General features: G+C 37.7%; 1 protein-coding gene across 3 annotated transcripts in view; it reads left to right on the forward strand.

Moving 5' to 3' along the window:
• The window catches only part of NT5C2 (5'-nucleotidase, cytosolic II), a 106,740-nt gene that overhangs the window by 34,588 nt on the left and 59,781 nt on the right, over positions 1-12,371 (forward strand). Inside the window, exon 1 of one of the 3 annotated variants that reach the window (XM_020967712.2) lies at positions 11,574-11,674. The exons of the other annotated variants lie outside the window; for them this stretch is intronic. Coding sequence (XP_020823371.1) covers positions 11,670-11,674 — 5 coding nt within the window. The 5' untranslated portion in view covers positions 11,574-11,669. Of the gene's footprint in view, positions 1-11,573; positions 11,675-12,371 lie in introns of those variants that run through there. 3 annotated transcript variants of the gene reach the window in all.

Genomic DNA, 12,371 nt, shown 5'->3' on the forward strand with positions numbered 1-12,371 from the left:
TGATGTTCCAGTATAACTAGCTAGCCATAAAATGCAGGTATTTGCTGAAATATCACTTAGATTTTATCATCTTTCTCCACTTTCCCAACCGTAATTCTAGTCAGTGTACTCATCACTAATACCTGGATTGCTGTGATATTTTCCTACCTAATTTCCTTAAATTCAGTTTCAGTTCTTTTATTAATTAAATATTTTATCTTTTTTCTTAAGCATTGATTTATTTATTTTGGGGGGTGAAGCATTTGGGGTTAAATGACTTGCCCAGAGTCACATACAGCTAGTGAGTATTATGTGTCGGAGGCTGGATTTGAACTCAGGTCCTCCTGACTCCAGGGCCGGTGCTCTATCCACTTTGCCACCTAGCTGCCTCTTAATTAAATATTTTAAAGCACATGTGTACTATTATAACTTAAATTTATGTTTACAAAGCACTTTCTTCACGCCATCCCTATGAAACAGATATCATGTAAATATCCTTGCTTTACAGATGAGGAAACTGAGTCTCAGAGATTATGATTTTCTATAGGTCGCAAAATTCTAACACACTAAATGTCAGAAGTAGGATTTAATCTCAGGGCTTCTGACTCCGAGCTTTCTTCTCACTGTCCTCTGCTGCCTTTGTGTGAAGACACTGGAATTGTTGGGAAGCAGAGTGATAAAAGAGAAATGAGACCCAGTTTTATTGTAAAGATTGTATAGTCTGGTAGGAGAGATAATATATCTGTAACATAGAATAGAATTTTGAGGTAGTGGGTCATAGTGGGTAGAAAGATGGCCTGAAACCCTGAAGTCTGAGTAGAAGGGCAGCTGTCTCTGAGATGTCCTGGCTGCATGAACTTGGGCAGGTCGCCTAAACTCCAGGGCTCTAGTCAACTCTCTAAGGCTGTGGATTGCAGAGAAGGTGCAAACCTGTGCTGGTGGAGGCAGCTTCTTTAACCAAAACCTGGCTAGTCCTGCCCCTATAGGAGGGATGATGGGTTAGAAGGCCTCTCTGAAATGTGAACCTGCAACCCTCATTGGGGATGGTACCGCCTCCCTGGGGGCTGGGACAATCCGAGGAGCTAACACTTGGGAAGCGCTTACTCAGAGCCTGGCAGAGTACATGCTGTGTACATGGTAGCTATCAGTGTGTGCGTGCGCGCATACAGACATGTCTGTAGCTGTATGTCACCCCTCCTTTGGGGCTGCTTCCCAAGATCCCTGTCCCATTAGTGAGCTGCTCACCCAGAGGGTGGTGAGCCGGCTGCTGCTCTCAGGATTCTAGGGCAGTCCTGAGCCGTTAGAGTTCTAATTCTGTCACTAAAAGAAGTCATGTTTAGTCACTAGCTTTTTATTTTTTCCACAGAGATGTTACTAAGGATAGCATAGTGAGAACAGCAGTGATGTGTACTGCTACAAATACCTGTGGAGTGGACGTGCTCTTAAACCACAAAGAGCACGTGTGGTTGAGGGCTGCCTCTCCTTCCCTAGGTATAGTTCTCTGCTGGATTCTGAGGGTGGGTGCTTTGTTGAGTCTGTAGGCAGCACCCCTCTCTACCTGAGATGCCACACTGCCTAAAGCTGCCTTTCCTCAAGTGACTCTCGCTCTTAGCTGACTGCATTGTCTGCTGCTGGTTCAGCCTCTTATGATCCTCCTTGGATGCACTAGCTGCTTCTTGACTAGTCTCTGATGATGATGGGTAGATGAGGGATGGGGGAGGGAGAAGAGGAAGAACAAGTTTTCTCTCAGGGCCTTGACTTTCAGCTCTCAAACTGGGTGTCTTCACAACAGAATTGGTTCACTACTTGACTGATGATGAACTTTAACCTAGCTTGCTGCATTTATACATAGCCCAAGAGGTGTGATTTGACTTTTTCAACAAATATTTCCTGTGTGGCATCATCTGCCTTTTCCCCCTATGGCCAAAATTCTGTAGTTTTCTCAATCTGGTTAAGTATTTGTTCATACCTGTTTTATACATTTGATTGAATCAAGGTTAACTGGGCCTTCTCTAATTCTGTTAATTGGGGTGGGGATGGAACTTTACCCTTACATTAATGTCATAGAATTTGACAGGTGGAAGAAACCTCAGTGTCTAGCTAGTCCAACCCATTTAGGAGAGTTTCCCTACTATAGCACATTGGACAAGTGATTATTCAGTCTTTGCAGATCTTCAGGAAGGGGAAATTTACCACCCGGGGAGGCAGCCCATTCCACTTTTGGACCATCTAATTGCTGAAAGTTTTTCCTGACATTAAGCCTAAACGTGCTCTTTGAAATTTCTGCGCGTTGTTCCTGGTTTCTGCCTTATGGGGTCAAACAGAATGTGTGTGTATGTCTATGTTTCTGCTCAGGTTTTGAGTCTTTAAATTTTGAATCTTTTCTTTTTTTAAAATATTAATTTATTTTTAGTTTTCAATAATGACTTCCATAAGCTTTTGAGTTTTAAATTTTTCTCCCTCTCCCTCTCCTCCTCCCTCCCCAAGATGGCATGCAATCTGATATAGGCGCTACATATACATTCCTATTAAACGTATTTTCACATTAGTCATGTTGTAAGGAAGAATTAGAACCACTAGGAGGAACCACAAGAAAGGGGAAACAAAACAAAACAAGAAAAAAAAGCAAATAGTATGCTTCAGTCTGCATTCAAACTCCATAGTTCTCTCTCTGGATGTGGATAGCCTTTTCCATCATGAGACTTTTGGAGATGTCTTAGATCCTGGCATTGCTGAGAGTGTTAGGTCTATCAAAGTTAGTCGTTGTACAATGTGGCTGTTAGTGTGTACAATGTTCTCTTGGTTCTGCTCACTTCACTCAGCATCAGACCATACAAGTCTTTCCAGGTTTTTCTCCAGTTCACCTGCTCATCCTTTCTTACAGCACAATAATATTCCATTCCATTCATATACCATAAGTTGTTCAGCCATTCCCTAATTGATGGGCATCCCTTCAATTTCCAATTCTTTGCCACCAGAGAAAGAGCTGCTGTAAATATTTTTGTATGTGGGGGTCCTTTTCCCATTTTTGTGATCTCTTTGGGATACAGCCCTAGAAGCTGGGTCAAAGGGTATGCACATTTTTATAGTCCTTGGGCATGGTTCCAAATTGCTCTCTGAAATGGTTGGATCATTTCACAACTCCACCAACAATGCATTATTAGTGTTCTAATTTTCCCACATCTTCTCCAACATTTGTCATTGTCCTGTTTTGTCATATTAGCCAATCTGTTAAGTATGATGTGGTACCTCAGAGTTGTTTGGATTTGCATTTCTTTAGTCAGTAGTGATTTAGAGCATTTTTTCATATGACCATAGATGGCTTTAATTTCTTCAGTTGAGAACTGCCTGTTCGTATCCTTTGACCATTTATCAATTGGGGAATGGCTTGTAATATCTAAAATTCTGAAGTGTTTAAACCAAATAGGGGATTGTACTTTTCAAGGCTGCGAATGGAACAAATAAGCTTTTCTCCAGTTCTCAACATTGATTGGGTCCAAGATGCCAAAATTGGGTATTTTATTTTGCATTTCGACTCTTGGTAGTTGTTGGTTAGTAAAAATATTTCTTGAAGATTGTGAAGTTGGCTTTTTCTTCATGAACACAGTTTGTAAGATTAATAATAGCTCTTACTCTGTGCTAAGCACTTTGCAATTGTAATCTCACTTGATCTTCACCACAACTCTGGGTTAGGTGCTATTATTCTCATTTTACAGATGAGGAAACTGAAGCAGACAGAGTTCAAATGACTTGCCAGAGGTCACAACTAGTGTCTGAAGCTGGACTTAAACTCAGGTTTTCCTGATTTCAAACCTAGTGCTCTATTCACTGAAATTTGAAATGTAACTTAGCCTTTTTTTTTTTTTAAACTGAAACATGTTTTACCTGGTTTAATGTTTTGGTTGCAAGTTCTCAGAAGTGCCATGTCTGTGGATTGTAGTATAGTTTTTACAGTCTAAATCAAGGATCAAGGTGCCCAAGAGACCTTGTGGCTTGTCAGACTCCACATTTTTAAGATGCTTGTTAGCAATTATGTGGCTGCTTCTGAGATCTGAGGGAATTAAGCACACTTGTTTAAAGCCCTAAAATAGACCTGTGGACTTGACCCGTGTATAATGGCACCATGGTACATAAACTGCCAGCCCTGGAGTTGGGAAGTTCAGTCGTTTTCAGTAACGTCTGACTTTTTGTGACCCTATTTGGGGTTTTCTTGGCAAAGATACTGAAGTGGTTTTTATTTTCTTCTCCAGCTCATTTTATAGATGAGGAAACTAAAGCTAAATGAGGCTAAGTGACTTGCCCAGGGTCCCACAGCTAGTGTCTGAGGCCGGATTTGAACTCAGGAAGATGAGTCTTCCTGATTCCAGGCCCAGTACTCTCTCCACCTGTGCTCTAGTTGGGAGTTGGGAAGACATGCATTCACATCTGGTTGTGTGAAGGACCCTGGGCAAATCAGTCAGCCTCATTTAGCTTCAGTTTCCTCATCTGTAAAATGGGGATAATAATAGTACTTGCCTCCCAGGGTTGTTGTGAGGATCAAATGAGCTAATATTTGTAAAGTGCTTTGCAAATGCTAGCTATTAACTGTATGAAACCAAAAATATGGTACTTATAAATTGGCAGTAATTCTTTAAACTTATTTTAATTGATGGTTTTTGCTTTTATATCACATAATGTAATATTTTTGGCTTTAAAATTTAAGTCCATAGGATTTGAATTTGAGGTTTGTGCAGAAAAAGACTGATTTGTGTTTTAAAATCTCCTTTAGGTTTTCAGTTTGGGATGTTACATTGGCTCTAGTAAACCAGTTTTGCCTTTTTATGTTGATTCTGGATAGAATCCACATTCAGTCTGTGTTTATAGTTTAGTGTATGGCTGTTCTTAGAGAGAACTTGCATCTATAGAGTCCTTTAAGGTTTCATTGCCTCAGCTCCCGAAGGTAGATAGCATAAGTGTTATGACCATTTTTAAACCAACAAGCTTTTATTAAGTACCGGGTATAGTGCTAGGAGTACAGAGACAAGCCTGAAACAGGCCCTACCTGCCCTTAAAGAACTTATATTTTTTCAGGGGAAGTAACATATCTACATATAAGTAGATTGAACATATGTACAAAATGCAGGGTAATTTTGGGGAGGAACCCACTAGTATTTGGAGTGTTGAGAGGCTTTATTCAAGAAGAAGTGCTTGACATGAGCTTTGATTCAGAGCTGTGATGGGGGTGTGGTCCAGGCCCTGGGGTCACTTGTGCAGAGGTAGAGAGAAGGGAGAAGGAATGTGATGTGAGGGGGACAGAGAGGCAACCAGTTTAGCTGGCTTGTAGGGTGTGTAAAGGGAAATAATGTGTGATGAGTTTTGAAAGAGAGGGTGAGGCCAATTTGTGAAGGCCTTTAAATGCCAAACAGAGGAGTTTGTAGTTGACCTTAGTGGCAACAGGGAGCATCAGAGGTTCTTGAGAAGGTAAGTGACATGGTCAGACTTGTATATTAAGAATATTACTTTGGCAGCTATATAATTGGAGAGGGGCTAGATTGGAGGCAGGGAGATCAGTTAGGAGGCTACTGCAGTAGTTTAGACAAGTGGTGGTGAGGTCTTGAACTGAGATGGTAACTGAGAGGAAAGAAGGGGATGGGCACAAGAGACGTAGAGTTAGAAACAATAAAACATGGTACTTGGTGGGGATAGAGGTTGAGCGACAATGAAGGGTTGAAGATGACTCTTTGGTTTCAAAGGTAGGTGACTGAATGGGTGTTGGTGCCGTAAACAGTAATGTGGGAAATTAAGAAATAAGAGAAAACTATGGCTTGGAAATTATTTGCCCATGATCACACATCCAGTAAGTGAACCCAGATCTCCAGCATGCTGTGACAGTTTTATGTGTGACTGGGATCTCACTGTCAAAATAACAAAGGGCATTAGAAATTAACAGGTGTCAGTGAATTAGATGTTTTTGTTTGCATGTCATTCAAATGCTTTCATTTACTGTCAGCATTCCCAAACAGTGGCAGGTGAGGATAACAGGGTCTGGGCAAATATAAGATAGTTTTAGTCTACTTAGACTCATGGGATTATTGATTTAGACCTGGAAAGGACCTACCTTAGAGGTCATATAGTCTAACCCCCTTCTTTTGACACATGAGGATCCTGAGGCCTAGAAAGGTTAAGTGACTTCTCTTCCAAATGTTTTATCAGTACGACGTATCATTCTACTCCTTGCCCCTCTGTCTTTTCCTGACATTTCATGTTTTATATTAAAAGGGATTGGGACTGGACTTATAATTTTATTAAGATGGGCAACTCTCAAATGAAACTTCTATCATCATAGGTAGTCACATTATTCACAATTTAACTTTATTAATGTTCCTTCAAAAATCATATCCTGAAGAGGCAGCTAGGTGGCACAGTCCTAGAATAAGGAAGACCTGAGTTCAAATGTGATCTCACACATTGAAAAATTGTGTGATTCTAGGCAAGTCACTTAACCCTGATTGCCTCCAAAAAACAAAAAATATGTCTTGAGCAAAAAGAGTATCCTCAGCCGTTGTCATTTTTGTCATGACTCCACCTCCATCTACTAAGGGAATAGTTCCTATCAAACAAATATGTTTATTATTAATCTATTGAACTATATTGACATTTTCATTTTATGTCTTAGGAGTGAATCCTGGTTTCCGTTAACTTCCATTATGGTTAGAAATATGTTCCTATGTGGAAAAATTTCTAATATACTGAACTGAAAACTTTTACTAATGAAGAATCTTAATTGGTGGTCAGATTCATTCTAGTGATATAACTGTCAATCATAGAGCTTTAGAAAGCAGAGGCAACATTTCATCCTGGATAGAGAGCTGTCCTTGGAATCACAGAGAGGTCCAAGGTCAAATCTTGTCTCTTACTCATACTGACTTGGTGACTCTGGACAACTTAACCCCTCAGTGTATGAAGTAACTCTCTTAGACTTTAAGTTTCAGAGAAGCTGCTGACCTGCACTGATAGAAGGAGTTTCTTCATCTATGAGTTCCTTGCCTCACTGAAATCAGGGGATCTGGTCCTTACCCCTGGGTAGCTAGATGGCTCAATAGATAAAGTAATGGGTCTGGAGTCAGAAAGATCTGAGTTTGAATCCGGCCTTAGACACTTACTAGCTGGGTGACCTGGGCAAGTCACTTCACCCTGTTTGCCTCAGTTTCCTCATCTGTAAAATGAACTGGAGAAGGAAATAGCAAACCACTCCGGTATCTTTGCCAAGATAACCTCAAATTGGACATAATTGAAATGATTGAACAACAACAACTAGTTGTATAAGCTTACCATCAACAAATATTTGTTAAATGAAGTTAACAGGCTTTCTCAACCAATGGAATATATATATTTGTAACCCAAATATTTTCTTTAAAAGTAGTTGATGAATTAATCAAGAAAATGACATCTTTCAATGTACAACAATTCAAGGTCCTCTTGTAATTTTATCAGCATATATAATACTTTTCCCTTGTCCCTTCCCTCATACAACATAAGAGGAAATATTAAATGAAGCTAAGCACGAAGTATTTGCTGCATCTATTTCTTTTCAGAGCCAGCTAATGGAAAAATGATTTAAATTGGGACAGGACCACTTGTCTGCCAAACTAATAACATTGTTTGATTATTATTCGAGGGTCTTCTTGGGGGATAAATTTGCTTTGCCTTTTTCTGTGTGTTTGCCAGTCCGGATTCCTTTACAGAAACTGGCAGTTTAGTTTGTATGTTTCCCAAACCAGTCAGCCAGTCTTAATCAGTTCTGAATTTTGATTGTCTCTCTTCTTCCATTCCTCTTTATTGTTCCTGAGTTTTCAGGCATTTACAACTGAGGCTGTTGGTCACCCAGTCACTGCCCAGTTAGGGTTCGGCCTTGTGCCAGAATTTGTTGGGGACTCTCAGGGACTGAGTTCTTCTCTGTGCTAACAAGTGAGCGACGGTTCTCAAACAGTCTCAAGCTACAAGTGTAGCTTGTTGATCCAGTATTCTTGTCCAGGGGAAATAAATCATTGAGGATGTCCAAAGAAAGGTGAGTTTATTTTTCCTTTTCCTTCCACTTCCTCATTCATCCAAGAGGTACCCATGTCATCTGTGTTGAATAGCAGGATAATTAGATGTGTTGTCAGAATGTTAATGTAGGGAAGGCCATGATGGAAGGAATCTCAGCCTAAAGCTGACATTTCTTATGTAGGTTACAGCTCATATTACTGATACCATTTTGAAAGAAAACATGAAGGATAGAGAAGCAGAACAGGATATAATGAGATACAAGCATGGCTTTTCAAAAACAGCGCAAGCATTTGCTTGTGCTCCAGGAATCCAGTATAATCATTGGAAACATTCAGGGTAAGCTCTCCAGTGAATTTAGCAGAGGAAAGACGGGTATCAGAACATTTAAATTCAGTGTAGTTATTTGCTACTGGAGGGAAAAAAATATAATGGTTGAATGTTATAGAGCTTATGTATTTTTTATTCCTTCTGGGCAGATTGAAAATCCTTTATAAAGGAATTCCAAATCCCCCCTGCTTTGGAAGATAAAGCATTTCTGTGGTTTTATGTTGTTTTATAACTTTTTTTCTCTTATGCTTCCAAGTCTTCTTGAATATTCACTGCGTCTGCTCGCAGTGAACACCATAAATGAAAGTAGAATGTAACTCACTGTCTCCTGTTATTTTTCCATCAATTTTTGCCCTCGAGATATATTTTGATTTTATCTCCAGGCATATATTGCCTTGATTACATTGGACAAAACACTCTCACATCTCTTCATGTAGCAAAAATGTTTATGATTTAGCAGGGGTGTTTCTTGCAATTTTAGTTTTGTTTCTGTGAGGTGTTTGAAAATTAAAATTATTAAATTTCAGATCAAAATAATTAAAATTAAGCATTATTTTTGACGTCTTTCATGCCATACATAAAGCATCATTTTGAGGTTCTTTATTGCTAATATTGTCTTTTACTATTGTTTTTTGGGTTCTTTACTGCTGAATGTAAATCTGCAGTTTATAATCCTTGTTGCAAAAACTATTAATCGAAGTTATTGCTGTTGTACACATTGTCTTCTTGGTTTAGTAAATCTGATGTAAGTTTAGGAACAACTATATTTATGTTCAGCTGCAGTCAAAATTCATGGGAAATGCTCAGTTTTTGCCTGATAAAAAAACAGGCTTATCTCATTTTTTAAATATCTATTTTGAGGACTAGCAAGGATGTATCTTTAGCTACAGTTTTAGAAGTTTTCTTATTGTATCTGTTTCTGATTATATAGCATTATTCACCCCAAGATTTAAATCATTATCTTCAAATGCTTAGAAGATGCAGCTACTTGTTGAAGAGAAGCCTCTAATAAGCAAGAGAGAGCTAAATGGACCTATTTGAGCAAAGGGACAATATGTGGAGTTAGAGGCATTAGATTTTTCTTTCAGGTTCTTAGATTTTTATTTAGTAATGTGATTTTTTTCAGCTGTATCTTTGAATTGTAAGGACCATCATTTGATCACTTTTGGTTCTTCATTACTTTTTAAAAAGAGAGTTAGTGGTTCATTTTATGTTTTGGGATGAAAGGAATTTTTGTCTCTTTTTTTTTCTGCACTGAATTTACATCTAAGATATTTTACCATGGCTTGCCATGGCACAAATAGTACCATTTGACACCTTTGGAATGTTTTCTTTATATTAATTGGCAACTGTAGTTATTTAAAGTTGAGTTAGTAAAAATGATTCTAATTTTGTGGTGTTAAATATCTAAATTTCATAAATCATAACTAAACAATGTCTTGAATTAGTACTTTTGTGGGAGGTATTGGGGAAATAGGGGTATTTCAGTGCACGGAACTAGTAATGTGGTTTTGAAAAAAATGTAACTGTGTCTGAGAACTAGTCCTTCAGAATTGTTACGTGACATATTCTAAAGGTTCTGTATTTTAGATAAGAGGTAAAATAGCTGTACACTATTTACTACAATTAGAATTTCTAGGGTTTTTTAAAAGTTTTTTTCTTTTTGTATTGGTGGTAGGCTTTGGAGTATTGTTAGCCATGGTGTACTGGCAGATTTATGATTTAGATAATAAAATTTTATGCCCTAATTCCTGTCACACAAAGTACAGTTTGTGTGGTTCCATTATGAAGACTGTGCTACGTTTTAGAAATCTACTCCTTTATCCTGGCTCTTGATTATAAGAAGATTAGAGAAGAGAAAAGCAAGAATTTAGAGGGGGGCAGGGAGAAAAAAAGCAAGGGGTGAGGAAATCTATACGTACTAGAAGAAGGTAGGTAGATTTTAGAGAAGTGAACTCTCTTAGAAGTATCAGTTTTGTCTTTTCTTTCTCCTCTGATTCATCATTGAGTTTCCCTGTATCCACCCAAGTTCTGCCTGTTCTCTTTCCCTCTATTCCCATGTTTAACTTTTTGAAAATTAAGGCTAATGGTACTACTCTAACAGTATCTCCTTCTTAAAAGAGTTTCATGTAATTGGGTGCAATGCACCTCGAGATTGGGATGAGTTGTAGAGATATTTGAAGTTCTTGTATCAATTGATATCATGTTAAATGAATTTATTCTAATTTTCTTCCACATTTCTCTCCAAAATAGAAAATAATATATTGCTAATATTCACAGTTTCTGGACTGCTTTGAATTCATTTTAAATGAGTGGATTTAACAGAACTATTTCATATTTTCTTCTGTATTAATGATGACATATTATGGGATGTTTTGACTCTTATACTGGAGACTCTTGCAACATCTGAGTATGGCTTCTGTTCTCCTGGGACACTCAGATAAACAAGATGCATTTGTCCTGAGTGTGTCCCCCTGAGAAAATTGCAAAAGAAATTTTTTATAAGAATGGTATGCTAGGACATTTGAAACCAAAGCCTGATGGTTTACCCTTATGCTGTTGAAAGATTTTGAGTTTTACATCCTAGATAAATCCTTTTTGTTGCTTATATGATAGTATTATAAAGAATTTTTTTTAAAAAATGTGTTTTATTCCTCTTATTTTTAAGTTATTATTTCTTTGAATAGTCATCTCTGATTTCCATACTCTTTCAAGGCATTTTATAGAAGTTATACCTCTGGATCATAGTGATTCCAAAATATTAAAAATACTTATCTTTCTCTTCCAAATTCACATTGTTGTATTTTTCCTATTATCAAGCATTTATTTAATAATATAGTCAGTCTCAGCATAACCTCTCAGCATAAAAGCTTAGTTTTTATTTTAGTTTATCATCATCATCATCTCTGAATTCATAACTGCCCAACTCCTTCAGCCACTATAAAAGGCCAAGAAGATTTTCTCCTCCTTATACTGTTATTTTCATTTGTTGTTGTAATTACTGTTTTTGGGCTCTTTGCCAGGAAATTGTGACTCCTGGGCCAGCGGGAGGGGCTACGGGTAAAAGTATATCATTGCCAAAGATATTCTATTCCAAATGGATTTATGTGGAGCAACAGTGATATCCAGTGACAAGTTAAACTAGCCACAGAGGTGTTTTCTCCAACTCTCTCAGTAGATTAATATTGAGGGCTCTGATTCAGACCAGAGACTTCTGAAGTTAGATTAAAGCAACAAAAAAATTATATATCGTAGGGAAATTTAAAAAAAATTTTGTAATGTGACTTCTAGAACTAAATGAACCAGACGACTTTTAAGAAGACAACCAGTGACAGATGAGGTAATACTGTTTGAATTATCATTTAAATCTTTGTACCATTAGGAGTTTGCTTCTTTAGTTTCAATTTAGTAAATGGCATGCTGATATTTCAAGGAGAAAATACCTGGAACTCCTGCTTTATAAACAGATTGTCAAAGAACTCATCATTTTTATAATGAATAGATGTATTTCTTTAGTTACAGTCTCCTATTTCCTTAAACTGCATAGAGATATGTTACTAAAAATATAACAGGCAAATAAGCTGGTCAATTTTGAATTTATACCCTGGTATGGCAGCGCAAAGTTTTATAGTGCTTGTGCATCTCCTGTAGGTCTTACAATATCTCTTTTTAAATAATTAGTTTTTTAGCTGTGAATTTCTAAGCCTCTAATGTTGTGCTTTACAGTTGAACATATTAGTGAGATAAGAATTTTCACTAGGACAGAAGCTGGGTTTTTTATTTTAAGAAACATTTTTCTAAAAGTAGTTACACTTAACATATAACTACATGGAAGTTTTAGCAGTTAGTGAAGTGGCATAAATGGGCTGGCATCAGTAATAGTTGCTTTTGGTTCCATGTCTGAGGACTAAAGAAACCTTTGACTTCTTCAAGTGGGCATTACAGGACAACAAACCAATCTTTAGTGTTCCACCGTGGCAGTATTTACATTGTAGTACAGTATCTACCACTCTTTTTTTGCCATACTTGGGCATTAC

Source organism: Phascolarctos cinereus, unplaced genomic scaffold, assembly GCF_003287225.1.
Source record: "Phascolarctos cinereus isolate Bilbo 61053 unplaced genomic scaffold, phaCin_HiC Scaffold_3;HRSCAF=262, whole genome shotgun sequence".
NCBI classification, from domain to species: Eukaryota; Metazoa; Chordata; class Mammalia; order Diprotodontia; family Phascolarctidae; genus Phascolarctos; species Phascolarctos cinereus.